The sequence below is a fragment of the Gavia stellata genome, chromosome 9, assembly GCF_030936135.1.
Source record: "Gavia stellata isolate bGavSte3 chromosome 9, bGavSte3.hap2, whole genome shotgun sequence".
In the NCBI taxonomy this organism is placed as follows: domain Eukaryota; kingdom Metazoa; phylum Chordata; class Aves; order Gaviiformes; family Gaviidae; genus Gavia; species Gavia stellata.
In genome coordinates, this window is record NC_082602.1 from 12,536,877 (window position 1) to 12,559,628 (window position 22,752).

The following is a 22,752-nucleotide window of genomic DNA, read 5'->3' on the forward strand; positions in this document are numbered from 1 at the left end:
ATTTTCAAAGCAAAGGTGTCTCCACTGATTTAAAATATAGCTGCCCTAATTTACAGAAGTTGTAAGTAGAGATGGAAGAAAAAGACCAAGTAGACAAATATTATCATACTTTGTATATGGTCTGACTACAATTTGATCTACTGCTTCCTGCATTTAGGGGGAGATGCAGGGAAGGGTGTATGCTATCACACTGTCACATCATTCTCTAGTGATGTCTGTCTTCTATAGATCTCTTATATTACTTAATATCACACGCCATTCAAATGTGTTCTATGTCAGACAGCAGCAAGCTTTAAAAAAAATTGATCTTTGTTAACATACATCTTGCAGATGTTTACGATCCCAGCAAAACCAGAACTATCTCATCAAGGCAGAAAATAGACTACTATAGCAAACTGGCATGTACCAATTTGATATATTAAATAATCATACTACAGATGGATTTGTAAGAGTCAGTGGAATTAAGCTAGGATTAATTTGGCAGTTCTATTTGGCCATAGCTACAGGAATTACACAAAAATAGTGTTAAAGAAAGTGGAGGGGAGAAGGGATGGAGTAGAGTTTTGCTGTCTCAGTGCTGTCCAAAGGAACAGAAGCAGCTATAAAAACAGAAAAAAACATTTTAAAAAGTAGTCTAATCACCTCAGATTACAGGGAGATACACTTTTAACATTTAATCAGACAAACATTCAAAATCCTGACTTTATCATATACACAGATACAGCCAAGGAAGCTCTAAGCAAGACAAAGGTTGCTGAACAGCTGGTGAAACAACTGAGAAGAGCAGAGAACCATGAGAGGTTAGAAATTGTCTTTGAGGTCCTGCAAGCACTTGCAGAAAATGGTAAGGCTCCTTTCAGCTTGGGGGAATAAGGGGAGACAGGGTACTGGTCCTTAGCTTAAGCTCTGGGTTCTGAGTTTGCCATGGGATCCTACTAATGGAACCAGCAATCCCTTCAGTGGAAATAAGCCACTAGGAACATATGAAATCCTGGCCTGAGCAAAACTTTGAACCTTAATAAATGAGACAACAAAGAAAGGGAGGGAGAGCACAGCATTCCACTCCATTTCAGTGGACCCATAAGACAGCAGGTTCAAACTCATTCTCCATGGTGTGTAACAGGAAAGCAGACTAGACAGATTGTTTTTATATAAAAAAATGACAATCAAATATCATAGAAGATGTCTAGCCTAAGCAGTGCTGTAACAAGCACTGACAAGAATCCACTAAAAATATCTAGATACCTGATACAGATTTTAAAGAAATGAAAACTCATGACTGACAATACAAGAAATGTCAGAGATCAATGCGGAAACTTTGCTCATTTTGCCTTGGTGTCATCCTAGCACCAGAATGTCTGTTACAAGCAAAATGAAAGAAGTGACTGCACCTGAAGAAAGACTGGCTAAAGTTCAAGGATTTAGCTTCCTGGTTTGAAACACTTCAAAGACTGAAGAAGCTTTTAGTGTGCTTTTACTGTGATCTCTACAGATGCTCTGAAAGTGCAGTTGGTGGAGGCAGGCGTGCAAGAGGTGCTGTCCGAGATCCTGCTGAGGCTCCAGGGTAGTTCACAAGCCGAAGATACATGCATTGTGAAGGCTGCATCAGATCTCATTGTCTCTCTGCTTCTTGGAGGTAAAAAAGAGGGAATACTGACAGTCCAGATACCTAAAGAAACATCAAAAAGCCCCCTTAGCAGAGAAGCTGCCATCTGCTCTGTTGCTTTCATTTCCTTAACAGGAACACATCTGCAACCTGTTTCATAATCCTTAGGGGAATTCTTCTCAGACACCACACTTTTTCTAGGAGCCTAGTGCTCACATTGCCATGCTTCCCTTCAAGCACATACATGTTGCCTCAAGTCATCTAATACCACTGTGACTCCTCCTGCACAGAACAGAAAATGCAAGCACAAGAACTTCAGGCCACTGTAGCTGTACCTGTGGTTGTCAGTTCACACCCTGCTCGTATAACTTCACTTACAAAGCTGGCTTAAGAGCCAGTTTTAAATTTAAAGCTAATTCAGATTAAGTTCACATGGTATTGAACTACTCATGTTTCCTCATTCAATCTTCTAAATATGCGTACACACTTCAAACATTTGGATTAACAAATGAAATGCAAGAACTTACATTACAAGAAAGTTCTGCATCTATCTATTAGGAACAGACTACACACATTGCTGACCCAGATTTTTCACTAAGTCTTTAAGGTGATTTCAGGAACAACACAAAGGCTAAAGACCTAACAGCGACTTAATTTAGGCGGCCCTGGTATTTCAGGCAATAGAGATTAAAGAATAAAACATCAAGAACTAGACACTTGTACTGCATCCCACCACCCCCAATTCCAAAGCAACCAACAATTTAAAAGATCTTAAATTAATAACTACAACATTCTTTTAAGTCATCATTGACTCTAATCTCCCCAAAGACAGAACAGTTCACTTCAGGGCTAATTATAAACAGATATGAGCTGTTATCTCTATTTATTATGCCACAGATAAGTACATGCAGAAGTTTTTTTTTTGCTAAGGGATGTGGCATCATCTCCCAGAATGTTGGTACTTGTATCACATCCCATCACATGCAGCTACAGAGAAAGGAGCAATGGTTACTACTAATTTTACAAAAAAAGGTAAGGTTGGTCATTCCCTACCTTCCAAAGCTAGAAAGCCACTGTTTGTGAGTGGAGAGAAAAGCAACACTACCATTGCTCCCTAGCTCTGAAACAGTAACATTCTTGCTTTTCTGCAGACTTGCATACCTTTAAGTTACAGATGCTAATGATACTGAAGTATTTTGAGGGACACAATTGTGAATAATAGGGTGGTCAGGTATGCAAGCTTTCACACTTTTTTTCCTAAATCACACATTATTAGAGAGGAGACTGCAAATATTTCATGGCAAATACATTTGTTAGAAATACAAAAAAATACCATACAGTTATCGATGTTTCAGGTTTTAAGTTACTTTTAGGAAGGGAAGATTACTCAGACACATCAGGGGGAAAAATAAATATCAAGATAAGCCATTTTATCCTTCACACTTTCTTATTATAGAAAGCAATAAGCCTTAATACTATGCAGAGAGAAACAGAGAGAGAGACTCAGACTCCTGGAAGGCATGCTGTGCTGAATCAGTCAGAAGATACCCCACCACAATTTCTGTCCTTTCTCACTGATGGCTACTGTACTGGGTTCAAATTCAACAAAAAGGAGCTTTTTCAGCATTGCTCAACTTTCTGCATTATTTTGTGCTTAATTATCATAAAAGATTCCCTCAGATCTGCCTGAATGTTTAGCTAGTCAGTCTCATCTGTTTGGGTTTTTTTTTTTTAAAGCAAGCTATCGTACACACATCTCTCCACCTCCCCCCCCACATCCTTTCTAGACTCCCTCTCTTCCTTGTCTTATACCTTGTTCTGAATCAGCCATTGTGCATCATGGTTCTACAAAGGCCACAGAAATGCCCTCGGTGCCTTTAAACTGGCTATTATCAATTTATTCAGCTGAATGGCTTGCTTTGTCACTCACTCTTCTGCCTCCGTCTCCCCCACAACCCCATTAGATGTTTCGTGTGGAAAAAGTGAATAATCCCTTTCAGGCCCCAATATGTACCACTGATGTATGCGCAGCCTTTAATCTAAGAAAAAAAAATCCTATGGAAATCTGATCTCAGCATCAAATGACTTCTGAGGCAGTGAAAAGATGACAGACAGCTTTTGCAGCTACAAAAGTAGCCGTTCCTATCAGACTTTAACGATAAGCCATTAAATTGAAGGTTCTGCTGCTATCCAAGCAAAAATCCATAGGAGAGAAAACTAATTTGGAGCTCTGTAACAATCAAAGCAAGGCAACCACTAATGGGTTCTGCCTATTCGCACTTCACAAGAGGAAAAAATGCTCTGCCATTCTTTTGTTTGAAAGGTGGGGGAAGAGAAATTAAGTTCAATTAAGGTTAGTCTACAGGAAGATCAAAGTATTTGCCTGTAGAATTGTCAGACCAGAAGAGATGGTCTGTTCCTAGAGAACCTATTCCTAAAGAGGACTGGGCAATTTTCCTCATATACTCTTATCTCCAATCATTAGGACCAGGCAACAGAACATTTGAAGAATCACAAACAAAAACATCAGCTTTAGAAAATGTATGCATAAATTGGTATCAAAAGATTTTTGCATGAGTAGAATTGAAACTATTTCACAGACTGACAGTTCTCTTATGAAAATACCCACTTACATTTTATAAGCATTTAACAAACTCTTATTTGACATATGTAACAAAACAAGGGAAAAATATGCTACTAACTGAAATGCTAAAAGATTAGAGGAATAGTAGGACAGTGGTTCAAAGGACAACATGGAGGAGTTTCTACTACTTTGGGGTGGAAATAGCATTCAAACCAGCAAAGATGTTAAAATTACTATAGCCATTTTTTAAGAGGTATAGACAGAAAAATTAGAAGTCTCTACATCTTAGGCATGCAATTAGTACCACGAGAAGCACCTAAAGCTACTTTCGGCCAGATTCTATATTTGTATGAAGTCTGTATAGTTCCACAAATAATTGTTTACCCCAGGTGAAGATGTGGTCTTCCTATATAGCATTCACACTGTTTTGCCATGTTTTAACAAACAGCATTCACATAGTAACAGGAAATGTTGACCAGTGTCAGGAATACGCTTCTCTTGAGGTATAATGAAATATATAAGAAAAATATTTGACAAACGGCATCTTCAAAACACCTCCTTCAGGAAGGATGCAGACCATAATATGCAGGGTTTCCTTTTGCTCTTTAGGAAAACACTTTCTCATTTCCTATCAAGGTGAGCTAAGTAGCTTCTGATAACAAAAGGGCTGTCACATCTGCAGAGCAAGTTCTCAAAGAGAGAGGGAAACACAGACATGCACTGACAAAATATTGCAGAGCATGTACTGGGCAAAATGGTAGTTCTTTGGAATGTACAAATCTGTTCTTTCACCAGCATTAAGCAGATCAGAACTTTCTAGGTCAACTCACGTTTTCCTAGCTTCATATGACTGCAACACAATTAGACTTCTCATCTCAGAGAGAGGGTTTCTAAAAACAAGTAAAAAAACCTAGGCCCGATTCTTTTGATGATTAATGACAAGTTATTTGATTGAATACAAGGAGTAACAGCAGTACAAAAATAGCAAATCAGACTCACCATTGCTGGATAAGATCCCTAGTCTCACATAGTCTCTTAAACAACTAGAATAGCAAAATTGGAGTATTAAAGCTATCCTGTGGAGAAATGGAAAATGCCACCAGTATCGCACCACATATATATAGTGGAAAATAGATTATTCAGGAAGAAATTGACTGGAGAACATTGTTTTGAATTTGACAGCAACGGTCCCTAAAAGCTCTCTCAAGCTAAGCTTTACTAGAGGGTGTCTCAGCATCAGTTCACAGATTGCTGATGCCCACTTATCTCTTGAGAGTTGAAGGTTATAAAAAACAATGAAAAAGCTACAGTCTCAATCTTATCAGGACAAGAAAACAGTCAAGGCAAGAGACTCCCTTGCATGATTAATTTCTATCATTGTGCTTCTTAACTCTCTCACCTGCTTGGTTTTGTCTCTTTAGATGGCAACTGTGTACGAATGGTACAGCTGGGAGTCATACATCAGCTTCTGGATCTTTTGGAGAAACATGTAGAGAGTGGGGATGTCTCTGTTCAACATGCTGCACTCAGTGCACTTCGAAACCTTGCTATACCAGGTACAGACTTTGAAGACAATTGACTTACTGTGACTCTTTGTAAAGATAGGTCATTTAACAGAGATCTGTGCAGCTCTGTCCAAGTCACCAATTCCAGTCCCTTGTATTTTGGGGGGCAATTGACCTTTTCTCCTCCCTGCAGAGACATAAATATTTGAATAATTCATCAGGACTTCTCATCTACATAAAGGGTCTAAATATAATTAGGTGTCATCTCCTTGCCAGCTGCTGAAATGGTTTCATATTAACAGCATACAGCAATTCCAAGATAAAAATGCAGAACAGGGTTTATAGCTTAAAATACAGCATATGGGGTGGAGCTATCACATCACAGCCAGTAGGGATTTCTGGGGAAATATCGGTGGAGATAACTTGGAAATTAAATTTATATTCGCATTTTAAGGAAAGGTACAGCAGTGAAGAAACTTTCAGTGTGGAATGTGGTGGGTATGCAAGGAACCCATCCCACAGAAGTTCCATAGGCCACCTTAGATGTTGGCAACAGCAGGGGAGCTTGGTTTGGTGACTCTAAGAAACTGCACAGAGGGTGGAGTGGAGTGAAGACGCCATGTACAGGCTCTGTAATAAGACAGGAACTGGAAGGTACTACGTAACAGACAAGCTGAATATTTAATACCCTGAGCCACATATTTACTACCCTGAACCAACAGTCTGTGATTTTTTGGCAAAATACTATCCTTTTTGTGAACTTTACTCATTATAATACCAAAACACACCTCCATCCCAAAAGCTATCCAACTCCAAGGTGCAACCACCCCTCATTGAGCTTGTGATCAGGATTTTTCTTAGTCTATACCTTTAAAAGCAAAATGAGAAACTTTTAAACCAATTACAAAAAGGTAAGTATAACTAGAGTCACTCAAGCTCCACCTGAAAAGATGTGCACCTGTAGACTGTGCACATTTTGCTGAGAGCATAACAGAGCATAAAATTCAGAACAAAAGTTATGTCATATCTGTATTTTCAGATGCTTGTGTAGTTACTGACCTTCACATCAACATATTTTTTTCCATTTTCTAGTTGTTAACAAGGTTCAAATGCTGGAGGAAGGTGTGGCAGAACAGATTCAGGCACTTCTAAGGTCAAAGATGCCTCCTGTGCAGTTTAAACTTCTTGGAACACTACGGATGTTAGCAGATGGTCAAGGTAGGGAGTTGCTAATGTTTGCTTATGTCAACTATACACCTCCCTCCTGCCCTCCCCCTGCAAGACTACAGATGTGCAAGGAGACTACAGGCTAAGTGTCCTGCTAACCAAATTCCACTTAATCTGGAGAGGATCCAACAGAGATGACTGTCAGAGGCTGCGAGCCTTCCATAATGACCAGTCAGCCTCAGAAGTAGATAAGAAACAAACCAAATGGAAGAATCTGCAGTTGTCAGTGAGACATGGCAAAGGCCTAAAGGGAGATGTGTTTTCCACCAGAGATATACCAGCAAGGCGTAAATACAATGGTAAAGAGTCAGGCTATGGATTTTCAGTGCTAAATCATAAGAAAGCAAATCAATAGAAGAACTGGTGAATATAAAAGGATCAAAAGGGAGCTGGGGTGGAGAGAGGCAGGAGAAATTAGTTTCTACCAGTCACACAGTCTCTCTATACACATGGTTGCCAGGTTTATCTTGCTGGTGTGGCTCACATTAAATCTACTTTGCATGTTGAAATATGGGATTGTCTGCTTGCACTTAATTCAGTTTTACACAAAGGTGGGTATGCAACGCAACAATACTCGCTCTGTACACGTAGTTCCATTTCGAGAAACATGCATAATGTCAGAATTACGTTAAGATCTACTACAATATCTTAATTTATCCTTAGACTTATCTAGCTTCTTACCAGAGTATAACACAAAACAAGTGTTGTGGGGTTTTGTTTGTTATAACAATGTGTTCTAATTCTTTCATATCACTGGAGCACCTGTTCAGAACACTAGTCAGTACAGACCACCTTAATGTGCAGGAATGACAAGAAATAGGTAAAAAATAGAATCAGAGAAGTTATGACCATTTTGCAATGGGAACTGACGGTACAGAAAAATTACCATCACAGATTCATTGGTTATATGAAAGGGGAGAAAACCTCACTCTCCTACATTCCATGCTGCACTCATTTAAACCACTGCAGACACCACTTTGATATGGCAGCTACTTGCACCCTTTTTCAAATGAGCATGTATGATATAAAATTTAAATCTAGCACTTGTATAATTTGCACTGATTCCAGTCCAGTAAGAAGCTGCTTTCACTTATATTTCACCATGGTAGGAAATGAACATTGCAAGATACACAGAAACTTAGCCTTTTCTTCCTCTCAGGCTTTGAAGAAAGTCTTTAAAAGGTCATTTCTCCAAAGTTATATCTGAATTGTGACGGTGATACCATTTAGCTTTTAAAATTGAGATATCATAATAACACAGATCTAAATTATCAAATATGAATTATCTTTTTTCCACTCAATGCTATTACCAGCCGTAGTATGAAGTCAGAATTTGGCACAAAAATGGTGTAACTTCTAAATCTGAAGCAATAGAGATATCAAAGTGTAGAGTAGAAAAAAAAAGATGTACAAGATTATTCAATGTTTACTCATTCCTGCCTATAAGCACACAATTCTCCCACCTTTAATTACTTTCTGTTTACCTATGAGCTAACACTGCCTTTAATTAACTCAGCCTGAAACTCTTACGAATACACATCTACTAAGAAGTCCTCAATAAATTAGTTAATTGCATTATCTAGCATAAATTCATTACCCTGACAATCACCGGGCACACTGAGGCCTACAGACTATAAGAGGTAGGTTTCTTTTTAACTACAGAAAACTGCAGTCAAATCTGTCAGCTTCATTACACTAAAAAGATGTTAACATTAACTCCTGGGTTTTCCACTGTTTTGCTTCAGAGCAGCAGCAGAATTTGTGTACTTGAACAGCCAAAGGACTTTCAGCTCAACTGAAAGTTCATTCATACATGCCATTTATTCAAATTTGGCATTTTGTAAATCAAAGGGTCCTCCTGTTCCTGTTAAGAATAACTAGTTGGGTTTTATCTCAAAGAGCTCTATTGCTGGTAGACATCAGGAAGTCCCTGTCAAACTGGGTTAAGATGCCTCCTTTGAACAAACCTCTTAGACTGGTTCCATTCACCACCCTCTTACCTCTTTCAGCTTTCTGTACTAAACTGGATTACCATGATTCTCCTCAGACTGACATGTAAACATCTGACCTAGAAACAAAAGCCTTTCTGTTACAGGAGGCAATATTCCTGGGGTTGTGCAACAAGTAACTTATCTCAAAACAAACACGTTCAACTAGGCTAGAAGCTCCCAGATTCCTTGTGTGATTTTGATCTGTGGATTGTTCCTTAGTGTACCAGACAAATAAAAAAGGAAGCATCCATCCTTCGTGTTCCTCCCCAAAATCGAAAGAGTTTGGGTTGACTTACAGTTTCTGCAAAATATCCAGAGTAATCATGTGGTTTACTGCACTTCTGGTGCACGCTCTATTTGACCCTTTCCAGAGTATTTCAAAACAAATGCAACAAACAGAAAGGGACAGATAAAGAAACAGGAGCAGGGTGATGCTGCTATCAGCCAAACCTATCCCTTCTGTTCCAGATATTAATGTTGGTTCTTCCTCAAGTCTTTGCTTCAGCAAAGCTCCAAGAGGCAATCTTTCCAGTATCTTAAAACCATGCAGACTTTTCCCCACATTTTTCCCCTTTCTGAATTTGCTTCCGAAGGAGCAGCTATGTCCCTAGTTACCTTCTTTCAGGCCTAGAACTGAAGACTGGAAAAGCAGAAAAAGATTGAAAAAAAGCTCACAGACCATTTATAGCCCTTCTTAGGGAATATACACTTCTCATGAAGGCCTTAACCACATCTTTCCTTCTTCAGAGGACACAACACACATTTCATGCTCATCTGCTCTGGCCCTCCAGCATCAAGGGATGGGGGGTGGGCATGGGACAGGACTCAAGATGACCAAATGAAGTCAACAAGAAAACCCCTTAATTACAAATAACTAGATGGGACTCCTAAATTTTAAGTCTTATAACCACAGTATATTTTTGCAAATAGAATAGTTCTACACCAAAAGTGAGCATGTCCTGTGACTACTCTTGCCGGCCAGTTGCAAGTGCTGCGCATTTATATCTTCAGTTCACGATCAGCTGGAACACACAGAAACAGCGGTTTGGCAGTTTACAAAACAGCTCTTTTGTCCTCAAATCCGAATGGATGAGCAATTAATTCCTACAAAAAGGCAGCTTAAGTTGTGCACATTACTACGTATTTTTCTCCTGGTACCCTTCACTTGGAAGAAAATTCCAGCTGAACCAAGATGTAGAATTTCAAAGTCTTAAGTACTGAACAGAATCAACTAACTGAAATTACTGAAGCAGTATTTACCAGGATGTTCTCAGGGCTGAACTCCTGCTTAACATGTTTGGTTAATACAGAGTATTTCAGTCATCAGTGCCCTTATATCTGCGTTTTTCCTTTGCTAGGAAATCACTTTCCACCATTTAATCACTTTTGATCCACAGCCCTTTAAAGATGCATTATTAAACTGCAATAAGACTCATGTGCAACCATGTCTTAGACTGATGCAATATTGAGAGCATGAGTAAAGTTCATTTTGCAACTGAACTTTTAAGAGCTTTGGGAGTAGTCCCCCTTAGTGGCAACAAGCCTTAAACCACAGCATATCATTAGAGTTCCAGTTCTTCGGAAAAGTTATCTAGTACGGTTTTTTCCAAATGTCAACCACACAGACGAATAATTCTAGCAAGTCTTGAGATAGGGGTCCTGAAACACAGGGGAAAGCAAATTAAAAGGCTCCTCTAAACTCGGGGGGAAGTTTTGATTATGCCTAATACACAGTCTAACACACATTCTTAATACCCGAGACATACAATTACAGACATGCTGCAATTCTGTACTAAGACTTTGCTTCCCACATGCTTCCAACAGTAATTATCACCATTACTGAGAGCACGGAAACAGCAAGAAGAGACTCTGAAGAGCCCATCTGTGCAGGGCTCAAAGAGCAAGTGCAAGAAACCAAGCGGGAAAGGGACAGTCCTCATGAAGATTTCGGTACAGCAACAGAGTATTTGCTTTCAAAGATAAGCTGCTCATTTTAAGCCCTGCTTCAGCAGCCACTTTAAAAAGATAGGTCTATCGGAACAGCTTACTTTCTTCTTTATCTCCAGGAGTTGCCCTAACACAACTGGCATTCCTCAGGTAAAGATTTCCAACATCCCTTAGAAGCCCAATGCTTTAGTTACAGCTCTCAAAGGATACTGAGCTCAGGCCTGTGGTCCTGGCTACTTCTACATTCACATTTCTCTAGCAGAAAGACTGAGAAGTCTTATTTTTAATATCTCCTAATGATGCTTTTCTCTTCAGCTGATGCAGCTGAAATCTTGGGCCAAGACCCCATGCTGCTCAACAGACTTGTACAGTGGTGCAACGCTAACGACCACAGCGGTGTTCATGGAGAAGCAAATCGGCTGCTAGCATCGATCTTGCGTCACAACAGATCCCAAGTATGAGAGCTATTGGTCTGATATGTTTCTACTTTATCCTTAAATATTTTTAAAGCTTGTCAATATAGCTAGGGGTTAAGTGTTAAACAGCGCATACAGCTTTATCATGAAAAACATGAAAGTTCACAGTAAAACACCCTCTAGTCTGCCTCAATACCAATAAGGGGGAGGCGAGCAGAAAAGCAGTGCTCTCCATAGCCACTGATACTGCACAGAAACGAGCAACATGGTTACTTACTGTCACTTGTTAACTTTTACCCTGCTTGAGTAAGGCTTGACAAATGGTAAGTAGGTAAAGCTTTTCTATTTCCATAAATATTAGTTTCAAATTTCAAATTAAAATGGCAAAGATTACCCAGACCCATCCCTAACAGCAGTCCTCCAGAAGCTCCAAAGAGCCCACTTATCTACCTAGTGATGGATGAATCTAGCATGATCTGTATCTGCCGGCATATTAGAACAGGCTTCTGTTTCTTGTAAATCATGCTATTATACACAGGCAACCCAACCGTGCTTTACTTTGAAGTAGTGATAAAAAGTAGATACCATCTGCGCAGGCTTCAATAAATCAAAGCTAATCTTTGCTAGTTTGAAGACTTGAAATGAAAAATTGGAATAAAGTCAAACTAAAACTTGAGACAAAAATATATCTATATTTATCTTATAGATATGCATATACATAATTGTAAGTATTGATATTCCAAGTAAATTAGACCAGCCCTAAGCAGACATGCATGATCAGTGACAAAAGAAATGTTATCTGTAGTCTTCAAATATCATCAGTTTGCACTGCAGCAGGCAAATCATTTCGAGTTATTCAGAGGGTGAAGAGTGCCATCTCATTTCTCTCTTCCTTCTACTTTATTCATAAGTCAGATTTCTATCTGTGATATTTTACCTTTGCTTTAACAGGAAGTGGTCAAAGCCATCCAGGAGGCACAAGGAGTGAAGCATCTGGTTTCCATGACAACAAGCGAACATGCTGCCATGCAGAATGAGGCTCTGAATGCCTTGGCAACAGCATCTGCAATCGATTTAGGTATTTTTCTCCCAAAAGCATTTATCTGTGCAAGATCCTTCACTATTAAGAAACATTGTCAACCTCTCGATTCTACATAACACGTAAGAAAAAGCATGTTTGTCTAGATTTAGCTCTTCAGCATGAAATAAAGGAGGTCAGCCATCCAGAAGATCACAAAAGCAATAGGCTTCAGGAATTGCCAGAAAATTTTTGGTTTTTTTTTTTTTAAGGGCAGAGTCAAATGATCAGGTTGTGTGGACAGGCATAATCTGTTGAGTAGCATGGTATGATGCTAGAAACCTACATGAAAAAACAGAAGGAAAGTAGAGATGAAGACTAGAGAAAAAGATGAGAAAGTCTAAACGAAGAAAAAAATTAAGGACAAATTATGGACTTGAATGGTCAATGAAGACTATAAACGAAGGAAATAATCTTCAGAAGACAGACATTTGAACACAGGGGAGAATAAAACAGAAGCATAGACAAAAGGACCTTGTAGAAGCTACAAATGAAACAAGTGAGAAAACTATTAAGGTTCTAACTACTTTTACTGAGCTAGTTTTCAGAGAATTTGAGTATCATTTTTTCAATTTTTCCTGTATGACTGATCACATTTGAAAATGGGTCTCAATTTATTACAATAAAGACAATCTCCACAAATCTACATACATTAAAAGATAAGTTGTAACAAAATAGTTAACTTGAAATTTGGAATTTCCTATACCAACAAGCAAGACAGTAAAGAGCCCATTTTACTGCTTAGTCCACCATTAAGGCTCTCAAACTCAATTGGACAAGTAATGTGAATCAGTATTTCTAGCACTGTTCATTGCTAATCTTAATCTATTATGAAGTCATTTTATACAATCTACAGTATGCAGGTTCTCTCTTCCAGAATGAGGCCAGTGAAGAAACACCGTACAGAAAATACAGAAATTCCCCAGTACAGAAAACAGATGCCCAAGACATCCCTGTATAGCCAGTTTGAAATGAAGCCAGTCAGGGTTTTTAAAAAGCAAGCATGTTCACTTTCTAGCTTCTTTTCAGGTAACAGCTCAGGTATTTGCTTACTTATTTTTCAGAAACCCTTGAAGAATCTTTTAAGGAATCACAGCTAGTTCAAAGCTTACACAGACTTCTACAAGATGATAATACAAGTCCTGAGGTGAAATATAATTCAATGATTCTTTTGTGCAGTCTTCTTAATTCAGGTAACTTCATTTTAAGTTGTCTGTGATAAAGGATGGATATTTGTGATGAAAACACAAGTGCTTTCTGTTACTGAAATGTGCTGCTTACTATGTTGCATTCAGCGAGTAGTAAAGGATATTAAAGAGGTTTATTCTTTACTGATCACCAAAAATCCCAGTCAAGTGCTGCTTTCTTTATGAAAAGTTGATTAAACCATTAGCTGAATAAAAAAGGCTTTATTCCAGCAAGTCAGTGGCACAATCAAGTCCTGAAATAGCAAAATTAAAGCCTTGGAATAAAGGCATCTTTGTCAAAATTCACCATGCACAAACAAGTGTCTGGCAGTCCCAGGTCCTGTATGTACCACAGCATTTTTGTGTTCAAAGAAATAGAGTCTGTATCATCTTCCACAGGCAGGCATACATTTGTTCTGCCTATGCTGTAAACAAACCAGAAGTGAGATAAAACAGAATTTTAGCAATGCTGCCTTTGCACAGCAAGTTTTACTAAAACATATGAAGGATACGATTTTTTCAGTTTCTCTCACCCCATGGTTCGGGAAGACTTAAAATGCTTCGAGCAAGATCAGGCTCATCCTGGATGTGTAGCACTAACTGAAAACAACTACCTTGAAACCAGGAGTCCGAAGATCTCATGCCAGTTTCTCACACCTTAATACATAAATCATGTAAATTGAAAATAATGACTGGCAAGGATCTGCCATAAGGTGAGCTGCCTTTCAAATCCTGGAGCCACCTTATATTGGCAGACAAGCTGGATTTTGCAGTATACTCTATTTTTTCCCTGTAGCCACACAGATATTGGAATAGGGATAAACATTTGCATCCTTCAGCACTACTAAGAGTATTGACACAACAGATGTGATCTATGACTTTTTTCCAGAGGTGTATATACTTAGCACTTTAGAGACTAACTGTAACACTAAGAGTTGAGTCTTACTAACATGAAAGGCTAACAAAAGGCATACAGGCAAAAAAATGCTGGAACTTGTCCTGTACTACATTTTCAAAGTGCTTTTCTTCTGTTCAATCAGTTCTTAAAAAAAATCTTAACCTGTTCCATACTTTCAATAGCTGAAAGGATATCTATTGAGAGAAATTTATTTAAATTAAAGCAGCTCATTTTAAACAGCAAGTACTCCAAACTTTTACCTTACAACAACTGTTGTGAGCCACTATGCCATGGCATGTCACTAAAAGTCAGCATTTCATCTCCCATTCAGGTGATCTGAGACAAGAAATAGAAGAGGACAAGATTCAAGAAACCCTTGAACAACTCTGCAGTCACAGCAATGCAAATGTGGTCAAGGAAGCTGTCACAACATTACAGGTTTTGAGAGGAGAGACACCCCACTAGCGTCCCTTCTTCCCTAGAGCAAGCCTGCACTGCTGCTGAGGCAAACGCAATAAAACACCAGCTTTGCCAACCCTACCTTGTATTCGTCATGCTGCCACATAACCAACACAACTAAAGCCCAGGTACAGCTCCTGCTTTTGAAGCTGTACATACAAAAAAATACTCATTGGCTCATCTATTTGGCCTACAGATACTTGCATCACTGCTGCTCTTCACTGAGCTGCTAACACACAGCAGTAGGAATAAGGCCTGTCAAGCAAGTGGTCTTAGAAAACATCACATGAGAAGCATCAGGCAATTACCACTTCTGTAACACATTTAAGCTGCTTGGTTTTGTCAAATCAGGCTCTCTCTTGCAACTTTTTTACATCAATGGGACTTGAAACTCATTACAAAAAAATCTCAAGCTTGTATCACACAACCTGAAACAATGAGGGTTTAGATAAGATGAGAGTTGTAGCTTAAACAATGCAAAGGGCTAATTGGCACCAATTCAACCTCTGCACATTGTGAATCAACCTGTGGGCCCAGCTGTTAACTGAACATGTTAAAACCACCACAAAACTGTACCTTTAAACCAACTCCCCCTTCAATTTCCAATTTTAAAGCCTATCTCTGAGTTTTTACCTGCTAGTGTCACAAGCTATATTCCTAAGTATCTGAGGTCAAGGTCTTGTCCTAATTTCAGAGTTGCAGTTATTGTAACCTGGAACGAGACTCGGTAGTAGCAAAGTTTACAAGAAACTGCAGTCAGTGTCCATACAGTGCTTGGACAAGATAAAAATTAAAGCTAGTTAGAAATTACAAGTGGACATGTGTGAAGATTTAGAGGCAGCTGGCATTTCATTAAATTATCTCCAGTAAGAGAACCTGGGTTTAACTTTAGAGAATGAAAAATTGTAGTAAAATAAATGTCTCTGAACATTTCTACAGAAACCTTTCATATTGAAAAGTGGTCACTTGATAAAAAAGGTAAGAACAGGATCTATTGCACAACCTGTTCTTATGGGAACTTTTTGAAGCAGTTGCAAGTATGTTGCAGAGTCACATTGCCAAGACCTAGGAGATCAAATTCAAAACCCTCTAGTGGTAGATACTGTAGAGCTCAGGAACAATGACTTTTAAGCCAGCAGTAAAAGTTGTTGAGAAAAAATAGAAGTATTACTGTCCTTTAAAAAAATTGTCATAAAGCAGGAAATATTTAAAAGTCAATAAGGCCTCCTCTTTGCAAACAATTTGAGTATAACTGGCTTATGTCTGTGAACAAACATTACAACTTTGTTCCTCCAAAAGCTTTCCCACTTGCAAAACTTAATATTATTTAGTCCATTACGTTCACCACCAAATATCACTTTCAGAAGTACTCTTGAGAAAGAATTTCATAAAACCACCCCAGACAAGTCACTTGGTGAGTAACACACAAACAGGTTTTGACCACATAGGAGAAAAGAAAAATAAGAGGTGAAACATGTGCAGCTTCCTCTACCTTAAAGCACAGAATGATATGGACTTCCTACACATTTCCAATGTCAAAATGAGAAATAGCTTCAGACAATCTCAACTTCAGAATAAGATCTGGAGTTGTGCCTAAATCAGGCATTAGTATGAGATGTATCAGGATCTATTACAAGTTCTACATACACACACAACAAACAGCCACATTCAAGTTAAGTCAGTCATTCTTACCAGAAATGATCTAGTCTTAACATTCTAGAGTATTTAATTTCAGATATTGCATTATTCTAATAAAGCCATTATCTATTGGTTAAACATTTCTCTGACCTTTTCAATCTAAAATCAGGTTTCAATACATTGAAGAAACATTAAAAAGCTCAAAGAAGCAGACACAAACCTATTTCTGCAAGCCTCATCTTCAAACCTGGAAGTTACTTCCCTTCTGCACTCTTAAGAGTAGTTTCAGGAACAGTGCTCAGACATGACAAACCATAGACTGCAAATCGCAAGAGTGTTAACTGTGGATAATGGCAGTCAAAGTGCAAATAGCAGTTTTAACTTTTTGGGTGTCCAGAGATTTAATAATTTCTTTAATTTCTCTACACAGTTCCACAGCTCTTCACTTGTTCATGGCTTTCCATTAACAATGGAGAGAAAAGCACCAGTATTACCTATTATTCAGCAGCCCAGACTGAAAAAAAATAATCAAGAATTAGTTTCAGCAAAATATACACATGAACACCAGAGGACCTTTACCATTTCTGCAGTTATCCACAAACTGCAGTCTCAGTAGCCAGTCTAAACCTTACAGAGGGAAATACTAGTGACTGGAAGCAACAAATCTTAGAAACCAAACTCCAGGAGTACAAAACATTAAATTTTATTTTATCAAATTCAAGGCTTGAAAAAAAATATACTGAAAGTCACTCAGAAAAGCCATCTCAAGAAGAGACAGAACGTCCCCTTCCGCTGGCTAAAATACATTCAAGCTCCATGATAACACACAGGCAGTAGGGGGAAGGAAGAGCAAAGGATGGAATGCTGAGACAAAAAACAAGGCAATTCTACATACAAGCCAATTACCACATCAACCTCAATGGATGGGAACTACAAGTCTATCCTCATAGCACTGTATGAGGGTCACCAAAACTAAAGACCCCTTGGGAAGAAGTATTCAGGAGGCAACCGAAGCTCCTTTGGTCACTGCACTCTTCAGTGCTTATATTCATCCTCCTCTACAGGGAAACTGTATCTAAATGCAGGTATATTAATAGAAACAAAAGGGCAGTTGCACTATCAAACATACTGACAAATAAATACATTGCTTCACAGAAATAAACTGTGCTCATTTCTGAGATATAAAAGTGATCACACTGAAAAGTTTCCTTCTCTCAGTCTATTTATTCAAGTCTGATCTCATATTTGACTTCATTAAAAACCTTGTTTCCATTGTAGTGTTTGTGGAGTTGTTCCAAAAGCAACCACTGAACTCTCAACATCAACAATTTATCAAACCTGATAAATGATTCCAAGATCATTGAATTGCTTCTCCTTCAAGGCTTTAGAGGCAGGCTCACACCCAACTGCTTTTGCTGACAAGACTTTTAAACCATAACCTAAATCTTTAGCCATGAAGTCACTGCAGGTCCACAGAGAAGGTGCTAAATATAACTAAGTGGTAAGAAAATATTCCCATTCCAAGTCTGAAATTACACCAGCCATGTGTAACACCAATGGCGGTGCACTTCAAAACGTCTAGGGGTAAACCAGCCTACCACCCCCCAGGGTTTTAAAGTGTTACTGAATAAGCACAGAAGTTTATCCACAGTGAAAACAAATCACTCCATGAATTTAAAGATCCTCAAATAGATTGAACTTGCTCTCTTGAATTCAGTTCCAGGTAACTGAAGCATTGATACAAAGTTGGTGTTAATATAGCAAAAGCCAGTAAGAACAAATTGTGGAAAGACAACACTTCAATTAGATTGTTTTGCATACAAACAGTACTTCAAAAAGAAACCAAGTATTCATTTGTCTTCAGGCAACTTGGCAAGATTTGCAGACGCTGGAATCCTGATCCGTGACACTGGCTCTTGTTCGCAGCTAATTTCAGTGCATGAACTCCACAGATATCTTTGACACCATAATGATTTTCACCAACCACCGAAATTACTTCCCAGCATTAGGAGCTTTCTGCATCAAAAAGGGGCAAAGGGAAATGAACTCCCTAGATGCAATTTTCAATGCAACGTTTTACAAATAAGTTACAAATAGAAAGCATCCTTCTCCCATTTTACATACATCAGATTACATATAACCTTAACAGAATAAGTTGGTTGATGGGGTGTTGTAAAGTTTCAAGCACCAGAGTTTAAAGCAAAAGTTGCTGGACGCTGCTTTGTTGCTTGCAAAGTAGCAGTAACAGCAGCAAATTTTTGGCTGCTCCTAATGGACTAGATTCAACATATAAATAATACAGATCTCATTCAAGGTTCTACACAGAAGAAATGTCTCTTGCTCTCCCCTCAGCGATCTACTGCTATTGTTTCCTTGTTGTATATCAAAGCTAAAAAATACCACAGTGCACTTCTAGCGATTTTACTTTCAGGTTTTTCAGATGAGTAATAGCAGACTGTTCTCTGCTACTGTAAGGAAATCAGCCATCCTTAGACAAGCTTCCTTTTCCTGTTGTGTCTCAATCACTGGCCAGAAAAAGAACTATGAAAGCTGAACTGAAGTACACATGAGCAGTACAGGATGATCTGTGAAGCACTTCACAGATTAAAAGCTAGAAGGATGTCTGGACAATCAGACAAAGATTCTTACTGTTGATCAGCTTTTGCCAGTGAAATATTCATTAATGCATGCATAATAGAAAAAAGGACATTAGAGAGATATTTAAAAGTTTGGCTTCTAAGAAAGCCATATACTTTGGAAATAAACTATTAAATCCTTCAGGCAGACTACATGTAGTAAAATATCATTATAAAAATATATACTTTTCTACAATTTACACTATGTTAGGCACTGTAAATAAAACTGCTCTCCCTGAAGAAATTGGTGTCACTGGAAGCAGTAAACAATGTTAGTTATATGGCCCACAATAAAACTGACAGCGACAGTTACTTCCAAGAACTTTTCAGTCACATACTTCTATCTTAAAGCTAAAAATATTATGCCAGTCTTTTAAAGATGACTGGGACTCTTACTGAACTACAGATCTATCTACTGAACCCCCAAGAAGGGAGGACGGGAAGAAGAGAGTTTAAGTTTTCTTCTGATAAAAATAAAAAATTACTTCAGCAGGACTAGTTCAGCCTGATGCAGAAAATTACTGTGAAGAAATCATTCTGGTTCACCATATTGTGACTGGCACTTGAACCATGTATCTGAATACAAGCAGAACTCGTTATTCAATAGCTTACAGAAGATTTAAAAATTCAACAACTCTAATCTTTCACTAAATGTATATTTCCTCATTAAAAAACAGATTTCAGTAGGGATTAATGCTGAATTTAAGTGTTTTTCATCAGTCCTGATATTAGCAGTTAGGACTTGTCAAGATCAATATAGCAGTTGTGAGAGAAACTAGAGGAAAGGCAAAAACCATCAAACAGCCAGCATAGTATGCTTGCTACCTACTGAAACAAGCTGCATTTTGAAATTTCTGCAGACAGCACTTTTTAAAGATATTACTGATCAATAAAAAGCTAAGCATTTTTAAAGATTTTTTTCTTCTATAAATAAAGAATATTTACATTTTTTGCAGACAGGAAACAGCATCAGGGATTCACACCCCCTTGCCTGAAATGGAGATTTCTAACATATAATGCTATAGATAGTCAGATTTTTCCCCTCTTGAGAAAAGGCTTGCATTTTCAAATGATATAGGTTACTCAAGCTCTGATGCTGAGCACAGGTTCCTGTTCCTGAGACATCTGTTATTCCCAGTCAAACAGAAATATCCCTACTTCTGCACAACTGAAAAATCAATTATAGAACTAGACAATGTGACTGGTTTTTTTTCCAATTTCCAATACCATGACGATTATTGTTGCTGGGCACCTTGCCAAAAAATGACTGCATTAATCTACTGTAGAGAATAAAATGATTTCAAGATTCTTAAGAAATCAGCATGCCTTCTGAAAAGATTAGATTGAGATTGATGACAGATGGGAGTGAAAACAGAACAATCTTCACAGTAATCCTTCAAGGGAAGAGTTTTACAGCAGTTTCATGTCTCCTTGCTACAGTCTTTAAAATCTGTTCCTCCAATGTCTTGGGAAATTCCATTTCTTCCTCGGAGATCAACGCTTGTGCACTGAGCTGTCTTGTTAGACTAAAGGTAGACAGGTGTGTGTTGAGATTTTTTTTTTGTACCAGCTTTTAACAAAAAGCATGAGCAGAGTAAAATCCACACAAGGCTTTTTTATAACCAGAGTATATTTAATGGTCTGTGCATTTCCTTCCACCTTGGTGTCTGACCAATAACTGTAGAATACTTTTTTGAACACGTGTCCGCTTTTATATTCAGAAGGCATTACCTGCCTTTACAGCTTCAATATCAGAAATCAATGTCCTGGCTAGGAAAATCCCAAAAATCTAAAAAGACAAAAAAACCAAAACATTTGTGAGATGAAACACTTGTAATCTACCAGTCTGCAAGATGTTTTTAAGAATTACAGCCTATTACCATTAAGTCATTACTGCAGAATGGGAACCTACTTATGTGTTCCACTGTACTGATGTCAGTGCAACTACTCTTGTGAATAAAGATATGCATTCATAAAGTGTTTGCAGGTTCAGATATCATTTCTTAGGCAGGAATATGCATCAAAGCATGGCTATTACTAAGAAAATAAAGGCAGCAGAATCTTGCAGGAAATAAAACTCATGAGAAAAAGATGCTTTCATGTAACACTTCGGAAGCATTCAAAATAATAAGCTTCTAGATACCCTAGAGCTGGAAGAAATCCACTTAGCCAAGTTTACTTGAATATTATAACACTCACACTTACCTATTGTTAAAGTTACAAATCAGGCATTTTCATTCATTCCACAAGTTTGGATAATCCAGTCAATTTTCTGATCACTTTTTTAAAACACATATAGAATGTACAATTACCTGTACTAAAATGAAATTCTTGTCAGAAACACTAGTGAGAAAGTCCCAGATTATTCTGAGACATTTAAAATTTAAATTTTAACATTCAGTCAAGTTCTCGGGGAAATCTTCCTTTAAAAATTGAAGATAATTTCATAACTCAGCACATTTCCTGCAACATTCTCAGAAAAACAGACTGGGGTGAAGTTGTAGAAAACCCAAAAAGATTTGTTTTAAAAGTAGACAGGTTATGTCTAACTCTCAGTCCCACCATGAAATAGTCTAATGCACAAGAAAGACCCAATTTGAAAATACAAGTGACTGAAAGTGGTTTCACAGAGACTCAGGACATAAGAACAACAACATCAAGTTATTGTCAGTCAACACACTGCCAAAAGATCAGACTTCATATCTTGAACATCTTCCTAACAGAAGGTGTTGTTCTCAGGACAGCATCTCTCAAAGCCATAGAAGCACTACCATTAGATGGTAATAAAATACCAAAAATCAAGCAACTGAGAGCAGTATTGCCATGGGTGGGAAAAGGTAGTTGAGCATAGAGTGCTGGCAAAATATTTTCAGTTAAATGGAAAATACATTCTGTAGTAGATTTACAAGTCTGTTATTTCCCACTGAAGTGAAGCAGTACCATAGCAAAGAAATTTAGTTAAGTGTGAACAACTGCCACAATGAAAGCAGGATCCACCTTGAAAGTAGTAATCTAAATATTTTACTAAGAATTTTGGTTCTTCTTTGATGCACCAAGCATGAACACACCTTGAAAGAAGTAATCCAATTGTTTTACTGAGAATTTTGGCTCTTTTTCTTTGATGTACTAAGCATCAACAAAGCACTGGAAGAAGTCACAGCAACTCCTTCACCTGTTCTGCTAATATCACATTTGCAACCTGTTCACCAATTTCCCTGTTCTTCCATTCTCAACTTTTCTGAGCAGTATGCTACACATCACTTACAGCCAGCTGAGTGGTAATCTTAGCATGAAGGACAGAACTGTATTTTAGTGATTTCACATTTGTGGTAGAAGGTTATAGTTCAGATCTACTGCAGCAGATGACCAGAAGATGTCCCCTCCCTCGCGGCATATTGAAATGTAAGAAATATATTATTGTATCACATTATATAAGATAATCATATATTAGCGTATTGCTATACTAATATATAACAATATACATCACAATCATTGTAAACTGTACATATTATAATAGTATTGTATTTTTATAGTGATCTTCATTGCTTTGAGGAACATAATTTCAACAGAATTAAATCAG

The 22,752-nt window shown here is 38.0% G+C and overlaps 2 protein-coding genes across 3 annotated transcripts in view; one reads left to right on the forward strand and one right to left on the reverse strand.

Moving 5' to 3' along the window:
- LOC104261884 (rap1 GTPase-GDP dissociation stimulator 1) overlaps positions 1-14,904 on the forward strand; it is a 47,971-nt gene extending 33,067 nt beyond the window's left edge. Inside the window, 8 exon segments of the mRNA XM_059821321.1 lie at positions 719-844; positions 1,493-1,636; positions 5,612-5,746; positions 6,788-6,913; positions 11,176-11,315; positions 12,228-12,354; positions 13,419-13,547; positions 14,771-14,904. Coding sequence (XP_059677304.1) covers positions 719-844; positions 1,493-1,636; positions 5,612-5,746; positions 6,788-6,913; positions 11,176-11,315; positions 12,228-12,354; positions 13,419-13,547; positions 14,771-14,904 — 1,061 coding nt within the window.
- A 3,739-nt stretch (positions 14,905-18,643) lies between these two features.
- The window catches only part of TSPAN14 (tetraspanin 14), a 39,309-nt gene continuing 35,200 nt past the window's right edge, over positions 18,644-22,752 (reverse strand). For both annotated transcript variants that reach the window (XM_059821000.1, XM_059820999.1), the window contains exon 9: positions 18,644-20,961. In XM_059821000.1, the coding sequence (XP_059676983.1) occupies positions 20,890-20,961 (72 nt within the window). In that variant the 3' untranslated portion in view covers positions 18,644-20,889. The remainder of the gene's footprint in view (positions 20,962-22,752) is intronic.